At 38.0% G+C, this 23,957-nt stretch overlaps 1 protein-coding gene across 2 annotated transcripts; it reads right to left on the reverse strand.

Annotated features, from left to right (window-relative positions):
• Positions 1-457: 457 nt before the first annotated feature.
• On the reverse strand, positions 458-22,570 carry LOC134386840 (myosin-4). 2 transcript variants are annotated; one of them, XM_063108965.1, is made up of 38 exons: positions 22,367-22,570; positions 22,116-22,259; positions 21,590-21,746; positions 20,841-20,868; positions 20,628-20,742; positions 20,110-20,202; positions 19,897-19,960; positions 19,654-19,752; positions 19,423-19,526; positions 17,525-17,663; positions 16,511-16,629; positions 16,271-16,420; positions 15,549-15,719; positions 13,691-13,996; positions 12,755-12,823; positions 12,098-12,185; positions 11,899-12,016; positions 11,449-11,572; positions 11,218-11,354; positions 10,839-11,094; positions 9,884-10,126; positions 9,410-9,586; positions 9,045-9,190; positions 8,677-8,767; positions 8,203-8,592; positions 7,595-7,721; positions 7,051-7,169; positions 6,727-6,923; positions 5,291-5,474; positions 5,046-5,211; positions 4,834-4,958; positions 4,262-4,570; positions 3,468-3,671; positions 2,061-2,186; positions 1,803-1,973; positions 1,612-1,716; positions 1,416-1,511; positions 458-610 (listed from the first exon to the last, which is right to left on the reverse strand). In XM_063108965.1, exons 1-38 carry the CDS (start codon positions 22,568-22,570, stop codon positions 458-460), a joined length of 5,814 nt encoding a protein of 1,937 aa, XP_062965035.1. The 2 variants fall into 2 exon arrangements, with proteins under 2 accessions (XP_062965035.1, XP_062965034.1); XM_063108964.1 differs by having other exon boundaries at positions 12,755-12,825; positions 13,687-13,996.
• Positions 22,571-23,957: the final 1,387 nt, after the last annotated feature.

Here is a 23,957-nt window from a genome sequence, read left to right on the forward strand (position 1 = left end):
AGATGGCTGTACATACATTGTACTGTATCTGTTTGAATTGCTATGTCCTCTTCAAATTCAGGGATGACATATCGCTGAAGGAAGACAGGATGAGAGGGATGTCATGTCCTTGGTGTCCATTTCTGTACCAGACACATACTTGGTACTCAGTTAAATTGGTTGAATGGAATTGAGCATGCATTTATCACCTTTGCATCGTCTCAGAGCACCCTGTTTCATTCACCTTGTTCTAAAGTTGGCTCACTGCCCATATTCATTTTCATCATCATTGGGTTGCATGCATTAGAAGCTCAACAATTGTTAAATAAATTAATTCTAATAGAACCATAGAGCTTATAATTAGAGACAAACATGTTATGAAATTCTCTGCAGATTTTATTTCCTTGATACACAGGACAATGACAAAGAACTTCACATTTTGTGCATTTCTTTGGTCACCTTTCAACATTAGAATGAATTACTCTTCACTTATGACTTTTGCGTTGACTTCCCGGCTCTTCACCCGCAGTTTGTTGACCTGGGACTCTGCAATGTCAGCCCGTTCCTCGGCCTCCTCCAGCTCATGCTGGATCTTGCGGAACTTGGCAAGGTTGACGTTGGATTGTTCCTCCTGAAAACAGAAATGCACTTGAGAGACCAAGAAAATATGAAATTTTCTGATCGTTATTGCCTTTGTTACTAAAAGCAGCTACAGGATTTGCTTTATGAATGAGAAAGCAAAATGTTCTGTTATTTTGTGACATACTTATTTGGGGGCAGGGCATCCCACAAACTTGCCTATATGAATGAGTGTGCTTACACCTTGCCCCCCATTCAATCTCTCTTTCACTTGACTCTTCCTGGAAAACTGAAGATACTACAATGACAACAGGGAGATCAGACTAGTAGGGATCTGATTCAATGTTGTTTTCTATAAAACAAACTTTAAAAAGTTGGTGCAGTGGTGGTATTGGGGGCAGAGAACCTTAAGAAAGTTTTCAGGATTAACAGGATGAGAAAGGTGACTGCAGTCAAACTGATAAAAAAAAAAAAAGTCCTGAGATGTATTTGTAATGAAGTTAAATTAGGCTTAGAATCCAGACACTCATTTGCACAGGCCTCTATGAATGCTTGGAGTTGTACAGAATTCTAGATAGGGAGGGAAGTAGGTTGTAACCAAGAAGTATTTCTACGTGAACAGTGTGGAAAATTGCTTAAAGAGGTCTCAGAAGAAATGAACTCAAATCTCTAAAGGCTCCAGTAACTTGTGGTTAATTTTTCTCATTCTAAATAAATATTCACTTTCATACCTAATTTTGTATTCCCGATTTTGTATTCTTTTCCTTAAAGAAAGCTTCTTAAATTCTATCAACTCCAGGCCCCACAAAACCTGAATCTGCCCCTAGACCTCTCTCTCTCACTGTGGAGATACTCACAGCCTCCTCAGCTTGTCTTTTGTAAGCCTTAACTTTGGTTTGTAATTTGTCCACCAAGTCCTGCAGCCTGAGGACATTCTTGCGGTCCTCTTCAGTCTGAAAGAAGTGGCAAATAAACAGTTATTTTGTGAAAACAAGTCATTATTTTTTATTTTCTTGAAAGCTGTAGGCCTGGAAACTATGAAAAAGCTGTCACCTGGTAGGTGAGTTCCTTCACTCTCCTCTCATGTTTACGAAGACCCTTGACCGCTTCAACATTGCGCTTCTGTTCACTTTCCACCTCATTTTCAAGCTCCCTCACCTGGAAGAGAACAAAGGTGTCTAACAGTTTGGCCATAACTAGCTGCGTGAACAGGCTGGGAATCGAATGAAGTTGTGGACACCCACCCTGGCCTCCAGTTTCTGGATCTGCTTCTTCCCGCCCTTCAGCGCCAGCTGCTCGGCCTCGTCCAGACGCAGCTGCAGGTCCTTCACCGTCTGCTCCAGGTTCTTCTTCATGCGCTCCAGGTGGGCGCTGGTGTCCTGCTCCTTCTTCAGCTCCTCAGCCATCATGGCGGCCTGATTAGTAAAACTGAATCAGTGAAGTCGGTGGAGAGAGCACAGCACGATTCATGTTTGCCCACCACGGTGTTGCCCTCCACTCACGTCAGTGATGGCCTTCTTGGCCTTCTCTTCTGCGTTGCGGGCTTCCTGGACAATGTCCTCCATCTCACCCTGGATTTGGGAAATGTCTGTCTCCAGCTTCTTCTTAGTGTTGATCAGGCTGGTGTTCTGTTTGAAATTAATTAAAAAAAAAAAAAGAAGAAAAACACATTTATATTATGAACATTCACATTGTTATTTTAACTAGTGTATACAGGCATACATTGTTGGTCATAAGAAATAAGAAATGTTCAGAATCAAAACCAAAAACCTTAGAAGTGAATTCTAAGTTTATGCCTTTTCTTTCTAGCCATATCTCTGTTAATAAAACTTCCCCTAAATTATTTAAGGTAAAATTTAATTTCTGATACCAACCATATTCAACTACGATTGGTGGCTACTTATAAGCAAAAAGCACAACCTCCCAAATTTAATGTGCTGTACCTTGTAGCACCACACAGCACATGATAAAATGGACCATTAATTTTCAGCTGATCATTCATATTGGTTGGCTCCATATTGTAAGTGGATAAATAGCATAATATTGGTAAAAAAATGAACCAAGAATCTCATGTTATTGGGAAGTTGACCTTATTTGAACTATTCAATCAATTATGTATACTCATGAGTAAGAAAAATGTTGTATATTAATTTGACTTTAAAATTATTTGTAGTATGAGATTTTAACCTTCCCATAATGCCTATTTGTATATATTGCAACTGTCAAAATTATACAATAATATATATTTTAATATATGTAAGAAATAGTAGAACATACAAATTGGCAAAAAAAAAAAAAAAAAGACAAAAATAATTAGTGTACTCTCACTAACCAGAGATAACCATTCACAACACTTTTGTTTATCTTTCTGGATGTTTTCTGTATATTTTTTACAAAAAAGATCATTCATCATATTATTTTTAAGTTAAAATACACTGTAAACAACAAATGCTAACTAGCCCTAATATTGGTTGCATGAATTTGAACTTAAGAGATTCTTTTTATAGATAAGGTTAGCTTTATGTGCACACATGATACATAAATATTATTTGGTGGCTTATTCTTTCTACTCTATTCTATTTGCCTATCTATTTCTAGCCTAGATTTGCAAAAGGTAAGATGGCCAGCTATGATGTATGTATAGTTATTAGTAAGTGGTGTTCTGTGCTGGTTTATAAAAGTTTCTAGAACTCCAAATTATTTCTAATCAACATTATTATGCTGGCCTATAAATATACTTGTGAACAAGTTAGGCCCCAGTATGTATTTTGATCACTGTACATTTTACAGACTTCTAGGACGGGACCCCTGCCATGATCACTTTTTGCTTTATAAACAAGCTTATCATCCTCTCAAGTTGTCTTTAGGTTCAGGGAGTATATTTGCTAAACCATAGTCCTGAACCTCACCTGAGTGTGCAGGAGTTGCACACGCTCACTGGCGTCCAGAAGTTCTTGTTCTGCCACTTTCCTGCTCCTCTCAGTCTGTTCCAGGGATACCCCAAGCTCTTCAATCTCAGCCTGCATCAGGTTAGCTCTGCGCTCAACCATTGCCAGTTGTTCTTTAAGGTCATCTTGGCCTCTGATGGCATCATCTAAATGTAGCTGAGCGTCCTACACAGAAAGAGAAAAAGACTCTTACTCATGCTCCAATTAAAGCAAATAAAAATTTAGGGTCATGTGTATACTTTGATCTTAATAACTTAGAGTATGATTAGATAGGAACAAGCTGCAAGTACCTTTACTGACAAATTCTTTGTAGCTTAGGGTAGCAGTTCTACTTAAAAAGAACATAATGTTATATTATTTTAGATCCTGAATCACTAAAAAAGCCATGTTTGAATCTATAAAATTGGGATTAGGAAAGCTAATAAGCTGATCCTTAGAGATCAGCTAGTCCAGTGGTGGCATTTATATATCAAATAAATGAAGTCCAGATAAGTGAACTGATTTAAGCAGGGGCATGCAGCTATACTCTCTCATCATTTCCTCTGTTTCCCTACCTCTTACCACTTTGTCTTCTGTGCAGATGACAAAGCAAACTGTCCTGGGCTTTATAGAACTAAGCTCTTTTTCAGCTGTGTGCATAAAATTTTCAACTGATCACTATATTATTTAGATAATTTATGAATTGCAGTCCTCCTAAAATACTTACGTAATGGCACCCAGACTGTATGACACCATGTGTGTTTACTTGAATGTACCTTCAGTGCTCCTTGTGTGTTTCTAAGATTCCTTATTGCTTCAGCAGCCTGGCGGTTGGCATGGTTTAGCTGTATTTCCATTTCATTGAGGTCTCCCTCCATCTTCTTCTTGATCCTCAGGGCATCATTCCTGCTCCTGATCTCAGCATCTAGGGTGCTCTGCATCGACTCCACAACTCTGAGATGATTCCTCTTTAGCTGATCAATTTCTTCATCTTTTTCAGCAATTTTTCGGTCAATCTCAGATTTCACCTGATTTAACTCAAGTTGGACGCGAAGAATTTTGCCTTCTTCATGCTCAAGAGATGCCTTAATAAAAGCAATATTTAGATTACCTAAACAGCGTTTTTCCCCCTTTCACATTATGATTATTTCTTATGAAGGCATTAAGAAAACCCATAAACTTTCGTACATCTTATTTTAGCTTATTAGTTGTGCATTCCCAAGGTACAATTCAGTATTTCTCACTGAATTACATGTGTTATCCCGTAAAGGTTTGCAACATGATAGATCTCAGTTTCTATTAATTTTTCAATTTATTTATCACGTATAGGTGAACAAATGAAACGTACCTCTGCTTCCTCTAGGGCAGCCTGTAGGTCACTCTTCTCTTGATCAATTTGTTTCTTTACTTTCTCCAATTCATGGACATGCTTTCCACCCTCTGCAATTTGTTCGGTCAGGTCAGAAATCTCCTCTGTAGTTTAATAAAACAATATCAAAATTTTGTTGAGGAGTATGTAAAATTGAAAAGATTTTTGAAACAATGATTATAATAACTCACGCTGTAAGTTCTTATTCTCTCTCTTTAGAGTTTCAAGTTGATCCAGGGATTCCTCATAGGCATTCTTCACCTTGAAAAGCTCAGTGCTGAGAGAACGGGACTCCTTCTGGGAAGCCTCAAGTTCAGCCTGAATTTCCTCATATTTCTGTTTCCATTCTGCCAGAACCTGGAAGTACATTGATAGTATGCTGCTGACACCAACAATGATGCCAATTGCTCCCTAGGGAGCCGAAAATGTGGGCTACCTTGTCAAAGTTCCTTTGCTTCTTATCGAGAGCTGCACAGGCAGCGTTAGATCTTTCCACGTCAATCATGAGGTCCTCCACTTCATTCTGTAGCCTCTGCTTTGTTTTTTCCAGAGAAGCACATTTGGAATTCACAGCTTCTACGTGTTCCTCAGCATCCTGCAGACGCTGGGCCAGCTTCTTCCTGAAAGGTGGGTCAATGTGAGTGACCAAGAGCAGAATCAAAGTCACCACTGTGAACTTTATAAAACTGCTGACCAGGAAAGCAGATTTTCCCCAAGGTTTTTTGCATCTATGTTCACATGTTAAGTTTTTCTAAAACAGCTTCTCAGTATCCATTTTATGTCTTCTACAATTCTGTTTTCCCTAGTGAGTTCTTGATCTATCTTAGATGTTGTCAAACATATTTATGAAGCCATTTTGTGTGTGTGTGTGTGTGTGTGTGTGTGAGAGAGAGAGAGAGAGAGAGAAAGAGAGAGAGAGAGAGAATGAGAGAGAGAGAAGAGGAGTAAGTGCTTGAGATGAGTGAGCAGTGTGAGAGTGTGAGGGTGAGGAAGAAATGGCAGCCATCAACAGATCTTATCAAACAATGTTAGCATTGAATGGGATCTTTAAGCTTTTTCTAGTTTTGTCCTCTTTATGGATGAGAAAACTGTGGCCCAGAGTGACCTGTTCAACGTCATACAATTAATCAAAACTTTCCAGATTTGGTGACCTCAGACAAATATTATTCCATAATTCCATTTCCCAAATATTCTCCAAAGTCTAATTTATTGCTCCCTTTGCCAACCCAGTTTCTGACCTCTCCTAGCCCATACTCTTATCTAGAATGCTCTCTCTGCAAATGCTTGCTCAACCTTCTCATTCTGTCTATTTATAACAACTACTGAGATAAAAAAAATTTAGAAAGCCTTCTTTCAATAGGAATGAATTTTTTTTTCCTTCTATGTGTAACTCCCTTGAGTTTTATTCCACAAACAGGATGTGTAATTAGTGAATAAGTCAATCAATACTAATGGTTAGTTTAATTGATGACAGGGTATGATAGTCTTATTCTGAATATTCAATACTCCAGCTAAGGAAAAACTGATTTTTCTTAATGATATAATATTTATAGTCTCAATGTCTCCATTTTACTTCTATTAAAGGAAATTAATTCTACTTAATTAATAAAGGGTACGCTGATAATTAATAACCTCTTTTGGTGGAAAGAAATTTAAGATGTTTTTATACCAGAATATGGGGAAGGCTCTGGTCCTCTCTTATTCTCCAGTGGACATACGCTGTGCTCTAGGAAGGGGAATATGGTAGAATTCACCACCCTACAATCAAATAGGCTGAAATCTTTCACCTATCCCCATTCCTGGAATATTCTCTTTCTTATATTTTTCCTTCACTGTTTTTACTTTCTGCCCCCCTTCACTGAAAGCTCATACTTGGCCTCCTCCAGCTCCTCTGTGCGCTGGATGGCGTCCGTCTCATATTTGGTCCTCCACTGGGCAACCTCACTGTTGGCCTTGGACAGTGCCCTCTGCAGCTCAGCTTTGGCTTCCTGCTCCTCTTCATACTGTTCTCGCAGCAGGTCACAGTCATGGCGGGCTGACTGCAGGGCATGGGCCAGGGCATTCTTGGCCTAGACCAACCAAAAAGTGTGTGATGTAAAATTATATTCTAAAGATTGATATCCTCTGTGTGCAGTTCACTAGTGTGTCATGTTGCACAGTTCAAGTGATTGAAAGTATCAACTGGGTAATTCTCACCTTAGACTCTTCTTCTAGCTGCCTCTTGAATTCCTCAATCTGTTGCGTAAATGCTTGTTTGCCTCGGGATAGCTGAGAAACCAAAGCATCTTTCTCATCTAGCTGTCGTGAAAACTCACCTGGGGAAGACAAAGCATGAGTGATTTAGTTCTGTTCTCCAGGGGAAGAAGAATTTAAAGAATGGAATAATATTAGAACCCCCTTATTTCATATGATGAAAAGAATAACTCAAGAGCTTCCATGCTGTTGAGAAGACTGTCTTACTTAAAAAGTGTATGAGCTTTCTTTGATATTTTAGGATCTGAGATTTTTTGAGTAATGCTGAGGCAGCAAAAATCTCCTGAGCCCCAGGAGCTTAACTGTTTCTTCCAACTCTAAGAGTAGCTTAAAATCATTGCTTCTTACCATCTTGTTATAAAAACATGAAGGAGTAACTAAGAAATGATAAATGAGTGTACATAGCCTGATAAATGATCTGTGTTTGAGGGGTAGAGACTTGTCTTTCGTTCTTTACCTCTCCAAAGGCTGATGTTCATGTACTGACCTGCTTCTGTGTGTAAACGTGCCTTCTGGGCTGACAATTCATTTATTAAACGTTGTTGCTCCTCTTCCTTTGTTTTCACTTCACTAAGCTGGTCTTCTAGGGTGCGGCACAATTTCTCGAAATTTCCCTGTGATGGGAAATAGAAAACAGAAAAGGACAATACATTTCTGTTTGGAAGGCTGGTATTTGGAGATCTGTAACTAATTGTGGAAAGTGGTTGAGTTTTATTTACTTTTTTATTAAAGCCCTGCATGTTGCCTAGAAAGTAGTAGAGGCACATAATTTTGGCTGAGTAAAAGAGCACAAGATTTTCAAAATTAGATTATTTTTTTTTAGGAAACACAAGCATCATTTAAATTCTGCATCACATAGAATATGGATTTTAGATGAGTCTTTCTTGTAACTGCATTCTTTCATGGTAATACTGACAAAGTATACAGTGATATCCATAAATGAGGTACGAGAACTGAAGTGATTAAATTCAATAATGTCTACTAGGAATCAATTTTAAACCTCAGATAACATCTAATGTTTGTGCAATTCAGCTATATGTAGTTATATATAAACTTGGTCATTTTGAATTGCTGCAAATAAAGATGAAAAAAAACCTTGGCTTTGGAGACAGTCTCCATGTTACTAGCAAGGTCATCGATCTCCATCTTCATCTCACTCTTCTCCTTCTCCAGCTTCTGCTTGACCCTCTGCAGGTTGTCGATCTGCTCCCCGAGCTCGGCCACACTGTCCGCGTGCTTCTTCCTCAGGGTGGCAGCCGTGGCTTCGTGCTGCAGGGTGGCCTCCTCCAGGTCCCCGCGCATTTTCTGGAACTCAGCCTCCCGCTTCTTGTTCATCTCAATCTGGGCTGAAGTGGCCCCACCGGCTTCTTCCAGCCGCTCGCTGATCTCCTCCAGTTCCCGGGAGAGGTCAGAGCGCTGCTTCTCTGCTTTGGCCCTGGAGGCCCGCTCTGCCTCGATTTCCTCCTCCAGCTCCTCAATGCGGGCCTGGGAGTGATATGTCAACATTAATGTGAATTTATGGCAGGTTTTGTTTCCTGGAATGCCCAAAAGGTGGAGGTTATGACTTACTTGTAACTCTTTGATCTTCTTCTGCAGCTGCATCCCCAGGGCCTGTTCGTCATCAATCTTGCTTTGCAGATTGCTCATTTCAAACTCTTTCCTATTAGAAGAGCAGCATGTTAGCTAATAGTCAATTCTCTTACCATTCTTCTTTTCTATGTATAATTGAACTTCTTTATTCTACTGGTGTTAAGAAAGTGAGTAGTAGATGTTAACAAGTCAGTAATGTACCATTTGCATTAAATCAGAAAGTCAAAGATCATTATCCACTTTTTTTCCATGTGCCATGAAGTAATATTTTGGAGAACTTTTTAACATACATATCATCTACAATGACATACAACAAGCAGGTTATAGCTGAATTATATCATACTTACTTTTTGAGTTTCTCATCAAGTTGCTGTTTGTCATTTTCTATATCCATTGTGGATTCTTGGGCCAATTTTAGATCACCCTCCAGTTTTCTCTTTGCTCTTTCTAAGTCCATGCGAAGTTTCTTTTCTTGTTCCAGAGATCCTTCAAGCTAAATTTATAATGGGTTTTATTTTTTCAGTTCTTAAGCACTGAACCTTATGCCACTAGGCTTCAAAGGTACACAAAAATTTTTAAAAGATACAGCAAATAGAATGAGAACTTTATCATTTACAAACCAGCAGTTAAAAGCTTATGGGTATCAGTGAGGGTTTTATGTCACAATTGTTTATTTCATCTCAAGGGGAAATATTTTGTTTTTCACTCTTACATCATCCAGTTGCTGTTCTAGCTTGATTTTAGCTTTGGTCAGGGTGTTGGCTTTGTCCTCTTCTGCCTGCAGGTCATCCAGGGTCTGTTGGTGGGCCTCTTGGAGGGCTTTCTTCTCCTTGGTCAGCTTAGCGATGGTTTCGTCAAGGCCTGCCATCTCTTCTGTGAGGTTTTTCACCTTTAGATTTGAGCAGATGACAGGAATGTGAATGACAACCTGTTGTCTTGATGAAAGAACACAATGTCAGCCAGAGATGGAAAATAGAAACCAGAAGCTAACCTGGGCCTACATGCCTGAAAAAAATCTGAGCTAAAGGTCAAGGTAAACTGATAGAGATGGTGAAGACTGAAGAGATGACAATTATCACAGTGTTTTTCTTTCATACTTAATATGTTTAAGATTAAATTATCAGTTAAAATACTTCAGTAGCAAGTTTGTGCTTATAAATACTCTAAAATGGATACTGATTTGTACCTTGTTCTCCGTGGCATGCTTCTCCTTTTCGACTTTGGCCAGTGTCAGCTCAAGGTCATCAATGTCTTTCTTCAGTTCTGAACATTCATCCTCCAGTTTCCTCTTCTTGGCTGTCAGCTCAGCATTGATCTCTTCCTCATCCTCAGCTCTCTCCGTCACCTCTTTGATTTTTGCCTCAAGTTGGATTTTGGTTTTAATCAACTGATCACATCTTTCCTCTGCATCAGCTAAGCCATCTGCTTCCTAAAGGGGGAAATTAAACATTTTCATTTGTCTAAGTTATATCTGCAAATACACAATAATTTATTAAAAGATGGAAACTTCAGTGACTCTACCAGTTGGGTCAACACATATGCCAATTAACTTGCCACCTTTTAAAAATCAAATAGACAAAATGTTAATAATTTCTATTTACTGATTAAGTCTACTAACAGATTTCCTCCAGATAAACTTGTGTGAAGTGTCACATCAGAAAAACTAGCCTTTTGGTAAAAATCCGCAACTTATTAACTTTTGCTACTTTGAAAAAGTCACATTCATTCTAGGACTCAGTTTTCTCATATTTAAGGGGGGGATTAATTTAACCTTTTTCCTGCCCTGGTAGAAACAACATTACTTCTATTTTATGCACAAAAATATTCACTAAAGAAAGAAGAGTCTAATCTAAGAGAAAGTTTCATAAAGACAGGAAAATGGGGATATTTTATGACTTTGCTCACTGATGACTGAATTATGTATGTATGCACATATTTACATATGTAGCATAATATGTGACTTCGCATCTACTGCTTCTTCAAGTCTGAGTCTTAGTATTTTTGAAAGGCAAACAATCACAAGAAATGTGTGAGTGAAAACCATTTATTTTAATACCTTAAATTAAAAAACATTCTCATGTCCAGTAGGGCAGTCATTGGAAAATAAGATGTGGCTTAACTGTGCAATGGGTGATACTCACAGCTTGAACTTGGAGTTGTAAGTCATTTTTCTCTTGCATCAGAGCTACCATCTTCTCTTCCAGTTCTTTCCTTTTTGCCTCTGATTTAGCCAGTTCTTCTTTGGTCTTCTCAAAATCTTCCTTCATGGTAGCCATCTCCTTTTCTGTTTCTGCACTCTTGAGAAGTGGCTTGATCTTGAAATACAGCTTCATCCAGGGCCAGTGCTTCACATTCATGAAAGCACGAACATTGTACTGGATGCAGAAGATGGACTCCCTGGAGGAGAAGAAAAAAATGCAAACGAAGAAGAATGTGGAAAGTGACCATTACTCAACAGAAATAATGACTGTACCAGATTGTGAAAGCGTGGAGAAGGAAGACCTGTGCTTGGAACCTCACCTCCTCTCCATCATCTTCTTGAACTCCACCCTCATCAGGTACCCTCTGCATACGGCTTGAGTACGTGTGATGAGTTGAGCCAGCTTTTCATCTCTCATCTCCTCTAGAGTTCCCAACAGGCCAGCTTTAAAGAAAACCTCGCCAAAGAACAAGTTAAATGTGTTATTTCTTCTCAGGAGAAAGTCCAAAAGTGATGAAATTGTGATAGATAGAAATTTGGGCTGGTGGTACCTTGGTATGACCGAATTTGTACTGGGTGTGGTCAATGTCAATGGACCCTAGCAGTTTCTCAGAAGCTTTCTTGCTGTCAATGAACTGACCCTCTGGGATAGCACTTGCATTTAGAATCTTGTACCTGTCAGAAGAAAAAGAACATAAAAACGTGGTTTTTCTTTATTGAAAAAGGAAAAGGTAGTAGAACACTTGGTAGCTGTCATTGAAAAGATGACAGATTAAGTTTTGGGAAACAAAATGCCATTAAGAAAATCAAAAAAGTGTTTTAAGTAAAAATTGGGAAGATATGATGAAAAACTCATGATACTATAAACTTAACCTTTCTTTTGGGATAACATTTCAAATAACTGCATTTCATTTTTCAAAGAATAGTTAAAAATGTTTGAATTATGTAGCAATTTTGATATAGACTAACATAGTGAAAGGGAAAAATAATGAGACACAAACCTCTGTTTGAAGTCTGCATAAAGGATTCTGCTCGGGAATCCTTTCCTGCAGATGCGGATGCCTTCCAGCACACCGTTACACCTCAGCTGGTGCAGGACAAGTTCGTGCTCCATGGCACCTAAAAAAAGATGTGTTTTCTATATAATAATCTAAAGAGTAGTCACAGGGGAGTTTTATTTGGATATCAGAAGTGTCTTACCAGGAGTTTTAGATTCATTGGGGATGATACATCGTACAAAGTGGGGGTGGGTGCTCCTCAAGTTGGTCATCAGCTTATTCAAATTCTCCTGTGGAACCATATAAAAAGTTTCAAAATAATTTCTAGTTGCATCTACATTAGAGTCCCTAGCAATGATTTATTGTTAATGGTTCCTCCATTTCACATTTCAATGAGCTGTCTCAATGAAAAATAAATCATGATGACCAAGAAGAATTATACATATGCAGTATAGGTAGGAAATTACAAATTATATAGAATCAATCAATTTCAGTCTATTATTCAAGCACTGCCAGTCAGGGAAAATTTGTACTGAAACTTTGGTCATATGGAATGGATGTAATTGAGTACAGTGGTTGCATTTAAGAGAGGGTTTTGTTTCATGCAAAATTTATTTAATACCAGATATATTAAATTTGGGGCTTGGGGGAAATGGTTCATTTATCACAAGATTTGATGCGAAGAGATGCACTGTGTGTCTTCTTCTTTTAAAATTTTTCCTGAGGTATTTTTCAGACTTTTTAGTATATTACTACTTTCTTCAGTTTTACCATAGATATCTTAAAAAAATTTTTTTCTGTTACAATAATTTAATTTTTATATGAAAGTATTTCTGTGGAATTCAAGAATATACTGTACCCTGAAAAGAGCTGACACTGTCTGGAAAGAAGAACCCTTCTTCTTACCACCTTTCTTTCCACCACCACCCTCTGAGAAATAAAATAGAAAAATTAAAATTATTTGTAAAAGCCTTTTAAGTACTATCCATAGATATTAGGACTGCCAAAATTCCCTTTGGAATTTAAATTTGCACTCATTCAGTCACATCATTCCTATACTTATTTCCATCTCTCCTTCCTGAATTGTAGGTCAAGAAAATATAAACTTTGGTTCACATTATAGGCATTCAGAAAACAACAACAAACAACAACAACAACAAAAGGATTGTGAGTGAAACGGGTAGATGTAGATAGGCAGTGGGACTTCTCTGCTCCAATCAGCAATGTCTGTTCCTTGAAGGAAGTGCCCAGGAGACAGTAGCAATGCCCTTTTAGTACCCCAGGGAATAGGCAAAGTTGCATTGTCAGTCCTCAGTAGGTGAGCCTCTGCTCACCTGAGGGAAGTCCTATTTCCTGTTTGCCTGTATGTCCATGTTGTTACTTGCACATCTGGTCTTAGAGCACTGAAGAGAGCAGAACTTCAATTTCCCAAGCACTAGGGCTCTGACAAAGGATTCCCTTATCTGCAAGTTAGCTGGATCCTTGAGGGAACCATTACAGAATAGTAGAAATGAGTTGTACGATCCTGAGCTAGTAGTTTAACCTCTCTGAGTCTCTGTTTTCTCATTGATGAAATGAGGCTGTGGACTGAATGATCTATATATGTCAATTTTAACTCTGAAAGACTATAATTGTAAGGCCGTGTCACAGTTAATAAATATAGTTCCTTTCATTAGACTCATATTGGCTAGTATTCTCAGTTTAGGTTTTGCTAGAGCTATATCCGTCTCTAATAAACAGTATATTTCTATTTTGTGACTGTTGGAATATATTGATGATATTAAAAATTACCTGCTTCAGCAGTTTGTGCCCCAGAGAAGAGGAAAGCCAGCGTCTTCATTCCAGACTTCTGGTACAGCCCAACCACGGTCTCATTCAGGGGGTCCTTGTTCTTGTCAAGCCAGCCAGTGATATTGTAGTCCACGGTGCCGGCGTAGTGCACCAGCGAGAAGTGGGCCTCAGCCTTGCCTTTGGCAGGCTTGGGCTTCTGGAAGTTGTTGGACTTTCCAAGATGCTGTTCATACAGCTTGTTCTTGAAGGAGGTGTCTGTTGCCTTGGGGAACATGCATTCCTCTTCCAGGATGGAGAAGATGCCCATAGGCTGAGAATAGGAAAAAAGGGGTGACAGTAATGAGTCCCTCAGAAAATTAGGCTTCAATGGTTTATGTAGTTGGTAGAAACCTGAAAATACAATGTTTCAAGATAATACTTTGAATGGTAAGTTAAATAGATATAATCCTACTTCGTTGACTCTCCTCTGCTAATGAAATGTGGAATAGTCATGTATCAAGAGCATATGGGAAATATGTTTGCTAGAAAGACTCATATAAAAAAAAGTTCATCTGTGCCATTTGGCAAACTTTATGTTCAGTGTATAATATTAAATTCTGGAAGTACTATTTTAAAACAATTATATATTCCATAAATGTATATATCTGAATACTTCCTTACTGTCAGTTAACTTCCTTCACCTCAAATCCAGGCACGACAAAAGTATGAAAAGAAGAAAGATTATGTATAATGACTAAAAATGATCTATTTCCAGGAGAAAAGTGCATCTTATGTTGTATCATTAAACTTCTTTGTACTGTAAGCTATAATCCCCACTACTGTGGAGTTAAGTGATGGCAATTTGGTTTTGCTTTCTAAGCAGTTTGACTCTTTTCAGTGGCAAATTTGATATGAAAGACTGAAAAAAAATTCAACATTGATGATTTCACAAATTCACAAATTGTCTCCCCAAAACTACTTTGATGATCCAGAAACTGAAATACTAGAGAAGAAAATAAATGCTTTTCCTGAGGATCGTACAATTTTCATGAATAGTAGAGATATTATGTCACCAAATTAACATATCTTTTTCCCAAATTGTGCAAACCTAGTCTGCTTTTACACTCTTTCACATTTTTGTGACTTTTGACCTGCATATTGGAAGTTTTCCTAGATGGCAGTTGCATTTATTTCCTCCTTCCCACTGCTTAGGATGGGGTCCACACGTATACTTTGTTGGTATCAATAGATACACGAGTAATTCCCAATACACTTTGAAAGTGTTTAATGATCATATGATGAGTTTTAACATAACCAGATATGATATAACTATTGCCCCACCTCCCTTGGTATTGGGCAATTCAGGGCTCATTTTCTAGGTAAGGTCATATAGAGGTTTGGTGTTTTTTTCAGTAGTCATCATGAATAGAGAAAGACTTAATGACTGCAACAGTTGAAGGGCTAACTTTCCAACCTTTAAGACATCTTAACATATCCTGCCTTGTTACACATGACGGAGGATGCACGCACAGTACACCATCATGGGTACACCAAAGTTAATTACAGTACTCAGAGGACTAGCTGTAATTTTATCCCTTTCTCCCATATGCATGGAGTCATGTCGGAATAAAAGTGAAGGAGAATGAAGTTATTAGAAGGATAAATGTGAATCTGAATGTGTTTTATAATTTTTTTTTTACAAAGTACTGTACTGTATTCATGAATAACAGATGACTTGTGACACACCTGGCAACTGGTCAGTGTACACAAGTGTGTCATGAAACACCACTGATTGTTCTTTGAGAATCAGGATTGTAGTTAAGCATAGGGAGATGGGAAGTTTGATTTTCCTGTGTTAAAGGCCTGAAAAGTCACATGTGAACCTTCTCTATGAGCTCAATGCAGGCAGCCAGGTCCATCCCAAAGTCAATGAACTCCCACTCGATGCCTTCCTTCTTGTACTCCTCCTGCTCCAGCACGAACATGTGGTGGTTGAAAAACTGTTGCAGTTTCTCGTTGGTGAAGTTGATGCACAGCTGCTCCAGGCTGTTGAACTATAGGAAAGGATAAATATAGGAAATTACTCATAACTTAAATATTTGTATCTACAGAGCAGCTACTAATATTTTCTTATGAATTTAAGGCGTTTTGGTTTATTAAATTATAAAACTTCAGATAGTTTTCTCAACTTCTGATATAATTCTAAACAGAAGAGAATTGACTCCTGAAATACTTTGCTTTCCAAGTAACTGCGTGAAATCATGCATATTAGTCAAAATACTGTTAAATGAGGACTCAAATATTTTCTTAAAGAATTTTAAGAAAATGTTTCATCTGCTTGGATCCAGGATAGATTTTGAATATTTTAACCTCTCATGGATCATTTTTCGAGACTTCTAGACTTGAGAGCGTAGAATTCTCTCTCTTTTTCTATTTATACCTATTTACTTGCTTTTATATTTATTTGAAGACCCTTTTCAGCAGGAATTATAGGTTGTTCTTTCTGAAAAGTACATTTTGTAAAGATAATTTTGAATGGTGTTAGAAGATCAATCAAATGACTGATGATTTGCACTTGTGCATTTTCTGTCAATTCACTACTTACATCAAAGATCTCAAAGCCAGCAATGTCCAAGACTCCGATAAAGTACTGCCTGGGCTGCTTGGTGTCCAGCTGCTGGTTGATGCGGGTGACCATCCACAGGAACATCTTCTCGTAGATGGCTTTGGCCAGAGCACCCACCGAATTGTACACCTTCACAGATAAAGTCATGTTTGTTGGTGTTGTTAAAGACATGTCATGAAGGCCTGAGATGTGTGTGATTCACTGAGGTTGTGCACTTACCTGCTGCACAGTCTGGCCTTTGGTGACATACTCATTGCCGACCTTGACCCTGGGGTAGCACAGGGCTTTGAGCAGGTCAGCAGAGTTCAGACTTGTCAGATAGGCAGCTTTGTCAGCAACTGCATGAACAAGGTGATAATATTTAAACTGATCATGGCTTACACAGTTTAAGAGGTGAGTGATGATGGGAAAAAATGGTTTTGCTCAAAGACTAATATGTGCAAATGTTGTGAAACCTGTTCTTTAGTTCATATTGCTTCAAAATCATTGCCATTGTTCACACTAAGTTTAGCCATTTGTTGTGATGATAAATTGGAGCTTGGGGAATGGGTGCTCTGTGTGATACACACACACACACACACACACACACACACACACTCACACACAGACATATATTTGGAGGTATTATAATTTTTATTATTATCCAGTATGTATAGTGTTTTTTTTCTTTTTCTTTTTTATTTTAACTTACATATTGTACATGCTTATGCGGTACAATGTGATATTTTGATACATACATATGTTGCATAATAATTGAGTTAGGGTAGTTAATGTGTCAATCACCATGCATTAATCATTTCTTTGTGGTGAAAACATTCAAAAGCCTCTCCTCTAGCTGTTATGTAATATCTGTATGATATTTAAAATATGGCAAAAGTAGACAAAAGATAAAAATAATTTGAGAAACCCTAATGTAGAGGAGTAGTGACAGGAAAATTCAGATATCTGTTTTTTTCAGTGGGTACACAAATTATTCACTGGAATAAGAAATGTTTTAATCACATAGAAAATATTAGCTTATAGAAAGTCAATGAAAAATGGAATGGGCAGAAATCGCAAATCTCTGCAAATCTGCTCAGTCATGTAAAACATCAGACGGTTTGTCATTTTCTTCCCCTAATACTTTTCTCCTCATGAGATAGTTCAAAGAAGGTAAAAACACAGTCCCTGACTCTGAAAAGCTCATGGTGTTGGTTCTGTCAAATGGAAGATATCAATAGGGTGTGGTGGTACCTTCAGTGCCATCTGGCTCAGCCTGCTCTTCCCTTTGCTTTTGCTTGAATTTCATGTTTCCATAATGCATCACGGCCCCAGTGAGCTTGTAAATCGCCACCTTTTCATCAGAGCTGAAACCCAGGATGTCCACAGCACTCTGTCAAGAGAGTTGAATTTACTTACCTCCCAATTGTCATCCAGGCAGACTCCCTCAGGACACAGGGGCCTGACTCCCCACTTTTTCCTCATCTTGCCTTGCCTTATATTTGACTAGCACTTTGCCATTTTCAAAAAGCACACATATCCTTCACTTCCCTGATCCACATAGAAACATCAAGAGATATGTATCAGTCTTTCCATTTGAGTCATATGGATAATAATGGTGTTATGTGACTTGCCCACATTCACTCAACCAGGACTCAGAGTCATGACTTTTGGTGCCAAAGACTGGTGCTTTTATCATTTCTCCATCTCAGCCTATCCTCGGTCCTCAGGCCCATGCTCCTTGTCTTGGCTATCCTTGCTGCTTTTCTCCAGTCTCACAAATCTCTCCTTGGCTCCTTCTCCTATGTTGTCCTAGCCTAATACATAATCACAGTCTACCTTCGCACTCTAATGGGCGTCAAGGATTCAGGTGGAAAGAGGACATGAGGAGAGCAGCAATAGCTCCAAGTATTTCTCCACATTCCTCTCTGATATCAAGCCACAGCTCAGCTGACCATGAGATGCCTGAGACTGAACTTTACCTGCTCATTCATTACTCATGCTGGAAGAGACATTTGTGAAAAGAAGAACTTTTTCCTCTTCATGAAATATTTTTGTGTCTTTTTTCTCTATTGGATTTTGATTGCCTTCTTAATTGCCCATGCTAGGCTTTGAAAAGACTTATAAATGGGGGCAGGCATCACAGAAGGTAGAAAAAAATACGCTTGTTTACCACTCTTATCTCCTAAGACTCTTTCCCCAGATTATTGCCTTCTAGTTCCAGTTCACTGACTCTACCTATTTACAGAATTTAGACTATTACAGAAATCCTAGAGAAAGACTGCTACATTTTTTTAACTTTTTAGACTAGGGATCTTTATCAATTTTGGACATATGAACATAAAAAGTTATAGAGAATAAATGCTTATATGTAAAGGCACACAAATAGATTATCAACTTCTTGAAAATAATATTTTAAAAGAAAAAATACTTTTGTAAGCAGCTTTCAACCCTATCTTGGGAATGTTGGAATATTCCTACTGATATTAAAGTTAAAAATAATCAAAGAAGTTTATTCAGAAATTAAAAAGAAAACATGAAATATGTATAAAGTTTATATATAAAGGAAATAAGCCAAAAATTAATAATCCTTAAAAAAAGAGGTGGTGGGGGGGTGCATGAGGGGAAGAATCTGTAGTTTCAAAAGTAAAGGCTCATGGAGTCATAAAAAGAGTGTTTTTGAGGTAGTCAACCCATTTCTTCTAATGCTGCATAGGGAGGAGAGGGCTATACCATTTGCCCACAGAGGTTCATTCTAAACAGTTTGTGTTTACATCTGACTATAGAGGAACTGTGGGAATTGCATGTTCTGTTATTTTAAAATGTAAATATATTGTGGCTCTCTCTCAGATTCATGGGTGTAAGGTCTGACATAAAATAGAGGAGAAACATCAATATTGGAGTACAAACATTGGCCAAAAATTAGCCAAGGAATGTCAAAGACCTCACATTTATTACAGGCATTTAAAACTTTCTAACACGTGTAGGCGGAAGACATTGAAATGTCCTGTGACTTTCTCCCAGCAGTAAGAAAACCTAAAAGATAGTATTACCTATTTATAGTCTTTCCGCTAATGCGTTCCCCTCTGATAGAATAGTGTTGTATACTGGAAAATGAATTTGCTTTTTCCTACTTTGTAGCTATTACTTACATCTGTGGCCATCAACTCTTCCTGGTCATCAATGCTAGGCACAGTAATTTCACCTTGACTGACAAAGGCAAAGTCGTATGGGTTGGTGGTGATCAGAAGCATTTCTGGACACACAGAAGGGAACAATATGTAGACGGAGTTACATCGGTCATCAAAAACATTTTAGAGGGACTTCTTAGACTAAGGGCTGTTATTCTTCCTTGGTAGAAATAAATCAAAGATGCTTCTTACCAATAAGCTCTGGCTTCTTATTGGACATAATTTGATAAAATATGTGGTAACTTCTTTCAGCCTTTAGCTGGAAAGTAACTCGGGACTTCTCTAGCAGATCTGGAAAGTCAGATTAAGCACTTAAGAAAAGGCCCAGTGAAAAATTAAACATTTGAAAATTTCACATGCCATAGATAAGAACAATATTTTCCAATATGCACCCCCAAAGAAAAAATTATCAGTCACTAATATTTATTAACTTACATGTTTCAATATCTGCAGAAGCCAGTTTGCCTGTGGCACCAAAATGTATCCTGATAAATTTACCCTGAAAAAGGCAAAAGAGGGCTTATTGTACATAAAAGGGCAGAAACCATTTCTTTAGCTATGGACCAAATAAATGGAAAAGATATTGACTCTGTACAGACCGACTGTCAGTGCCGATTCCCAAACGAAAAGGAAGACCAAGAGACTTACAAAGCGAGAGGAGTTGTCATTCCTCACGGTCTTGGCGTTGCCAAAGGCCTCCAGTAGGGGATTGGCACTGATGATTTGATCTTCAAGGGTCCCCTTAAGAGAAATGAGTAAGATAGATAAAGAAACTCTAGAAAAGATGAGTTGTAGTCTACTAAAATCACTTCCCAATGACCTCCTTCCCTTCTGCTTTGCCCCTTCGCAGTATTCTGTAACTCTGCATAAGGCTTTCTAAAGTGAGTGAAAAGGCGTACCAAGGGGGAGTGGGACACTGCAGTGATGTGGCCTTCATTTCTGTATCTCTCAGGCCCACTTTTCACTCCTAATAAATGGTTGTGAGAACTTTTGCCTGTTAAACTTGCCATTACATTGCCTATCCATCTCATTCTCATAAGCCCTTCCAAGAGTTATTTTCCAGATCCTCGTATCACATGCAATTGGTTGCTGTGGTTTTGAAGTACCATCATCAAATTTAAAAAAGTCTATTATTTCTTTCCTTCTTAGATGAATATCATACCCACCTGCATTTTGCCAGGAGAAGCTTCCTCTTTTTTCTTCTCTCCAGTAATTGCAATTGTTGCAAAGTACTGGATGACACGCTTCGTGTTCACAGTCTTCCCTGCACCAGATTCTCCACTATCAAGTTCAAACAGAAGAAAAAGTCAGAATCTAAAGCAGTAGTAACCACTGAAATGATCAAAATTCAACAGAAAGAAGGCATGAAATCTACATACGTAATCAGGATTGACTGGTTCTCCCGATCTGTGAAAGAGAAACCGAAGATAATGTTTTAGAAAAAGCACACTTAGCACATAGATTAACACAGTGCTTTTAAACTCGAAATTGTCTTTTAAAACTCTGCACTCACAAAAAAATAACTATAGAAATTTGTGCTTTGCTTTTCACAATATTTAAAAAAAAAATAAGTAGCAAAAGATGTGCTAATTAATCGGTGTGTTACACTCCTTTTACCTTTAATGTGATGGAATATGTAATGTGTTATTTCACCATTTCATCTATGAGAATATTATGTCAATATCATGTGAATAACAGTTTTGTGTCCCATTCAGACACCTGGTTTTACAGTTCAAAATTCTGTCATGTGATTAGTGTCCAATCCAAAGTTTTGTATAGTGCTTGTGATAACTTGTCACTATGAGATTTCAAACCTTACTTTTTAGGAGAGATGACGTATTAGCTATAATTAAAATGCAGAGTTGATGTCTAAATTCGGTTAATTTTGAGCTGGAATTAAAATTATTTAATTTGGGTTTTGCACAGAAATCAAAGTAAAATTCCCTGTATTTTGGGGATTGGTACATTTTATTCTAAATATATTTCCCCACTCTTATTATGGCTATTAGCATGAACATGAAATGTTATGCTTGACCTTTTATTCTCAAAGTACTGGTCCTATGTTTTCTGTGTTATTAGTATACAAATATTTTACAAATTGCTACAGAAATTATAATTATGGACTCACCAGTCAGCATGAACTGATAGGCGTTGTCAGAGATGGAGAAGATGTGGGGTGGGGCCTCCTGGCGCTTTTTGCCTCGGTAGGCAGCCACGACCTCGGGGTTGTACACTGGCAGCCACTTGTAGGGATTGACAGTGACACAGAAGAGGCCTGAGTAGGTCTGTGGGAAAGGATAGGGCTGCTCAATCAGCAATCACCTCATTAATCTACCATGGACATACAACTCTAAGGGCAAGGGAGAGGAACGTGCATTCTGTGTTAGTTCTCCTAAGGCTTAATTATTTTATTTATTTGTTGCCTCCCTCTGTCATCTGCTGCACGAAATGCTTCAGTTTTCCAACCAATTCAGTTGATCAGATAGCTTTCCACATGTACATTTTCAAATACATCAGAATTTACAACACTAATCAAATGATTGGTCTTAAGAGAATATTGCAATAGCAAAATCTTGAGATAAAGTCCTTAATTTGTTTAGCTAACACAGTAAGTACGTGTAGCTAGTGAAAAATAATGTGAAAGGAGCACTCACGTAGATCATCCAGGCTGCATAGCGCTCTTTGAGGTTATACAGCACAGCAGGTTCATGCAGGTGAGTCATCATGGCCATGTCCTCGATCTTGTCATATTTGGGAGGGTTCATGGAGAAGACTTGATCATCCTTGACTGTGACAGTCTGTTAAGTAACAAAAGAAGGAGCCGGTGGATATCAACTAAGTTGTAGATAGAAAGAATCAATGATATCCCCCTCCCCTTTTTTTTTTTTTTTTTTTTTTTGCTTACAGCTCCGGCTTCAGTCTTGACTGTCACCTTCCCTGCTTCCCTGCTTTGCACTGTTGCTTTCACATAGGACTCCTTAGCATCCACCACAAAGACAGAATTCTTAGCATCAAAAGGCTTGTTCTGAGCTTCAATTCGCTCCTTTTCAGACTTTCGGAGGTAAGGAGCAGCCTCCCCAAAAACGGCCATGTCGGCATCGGAACTCATGGCTGCGGGTTATTGATGTACCTAGAGGAAGAAACGAGCCAGACGGTAACTTGGGGTTGGGGTGGAGAACTGTCCTGTTGATTTCACTCTGATGTGCTGTATTTTCTGTGCTTGTTTTGTCACCCCTGCCTTTAGGGAACCTTCCTGTGTGCTATGTGAAGGTGCTGAGAGATCAGCTCATTGATTTGAAAGCCCTATGTTGGTAGCTTAATTCTGGTGACATTTCAAGCCTTCATTCCATCCTCTCTGTTTTAAACCTTAACTGAGAAATTGGGAAGAATTAATTCAATCAGCAACATTTGTGATGCTCCAAGTGTGTTCAGAATCTTTTCTTTTTCTGCTTGCTTTTCTTTCCTTTCCTTTTTCCAACCCCCCCCCTTTTTTTTTACATTGTGATGAAACAAAGAAATAAAAGTAACTGTTTCCAATGGCTTTATAATCTAAATGAACCTATTTTACAAATTCAAATGTTTGGGCAAATTTTCCTTAAAATTGGATGTAAAAATTATTAAAATTGGATGTGAAAAGGTACATCTGTTCTTTCAGGACATAAATCCAGGTTGAAAATACCTAAAAAACACAAGTAAACTCATAATTGACTGACAGGTATTAGATAAGTAAAGGGAAAAATAAGTACAATGAAAGCTGAAAATCTAACAAATGATTTTGTCCTAAGTCGAAATTAAGTCTCTTTTATCAGTTTTAAAATTGTGTGAAAGTCAGTAGTGCTATCTAAACAAAAAATAACTTTAAAATGTTCTTAAAGAAAAACATCTAAATTTTTGATAAAATTCCATAGTGATTGTATATTTTTAGTGTATGTTTCTCTTTGTTTTTCGCTGGATTTCAGCATAACAGTTTTTTTAAAAAATCTGATTCGTATTGTTTTAAGTTTATGTATCTGTCTCTTTCCCTCCCACTTTCTTTTTAAAAATACCAGTCTTCTAAATATTTCTTCTGAAATTATAGTCAATATAAAGTTTCAAGCCCAAATGAGCTTAACATTTTTTTCCCATTGATAAATTAATTATGAGAATATAAAATAAGTCCTGTTGCCGTGATGACAAAGTCAGAATTAGTGACCAGAATAAAAGAAAGTGACTCTGTGGAGTGGGAAGGGAGATGGTTTGTGAGAAGCAGTGTCTTGTTTGCCAGCACCAGCAACACAAGGACAACCACAATGGCCTCAACCATTTGTGGGCTTTCCAGAATGAGTCTAGGTCTTTTGTCATTAAACTTCCTCTTGACTTAGAAAGTTAGAAATAGAATTTGCCACATTATCTCTAAAACCAATCTTATCTGTAAAAGTCTCCTGATAACACAGTGAAATTTAGACGTATTTTCAGGGAACAGGTACTGGAACATTTAATGTTAGGTTTTTTTCCTT

Source organism: Cynocephalus volans, chromosome 10, assembly GCF_027409185.1.
Source record: "Cynocephalus volans isolate mCynVol1 chromosome 10, mCynVol1.pri, whole genome shotgun sequence".
NCBI classification, from domain to species: Eukaryota; Metazoa; Chordata; class Mammalia; order Dermoptera; family Cynocephalidae; genus Cynocephalus; species Cynocephalus volans.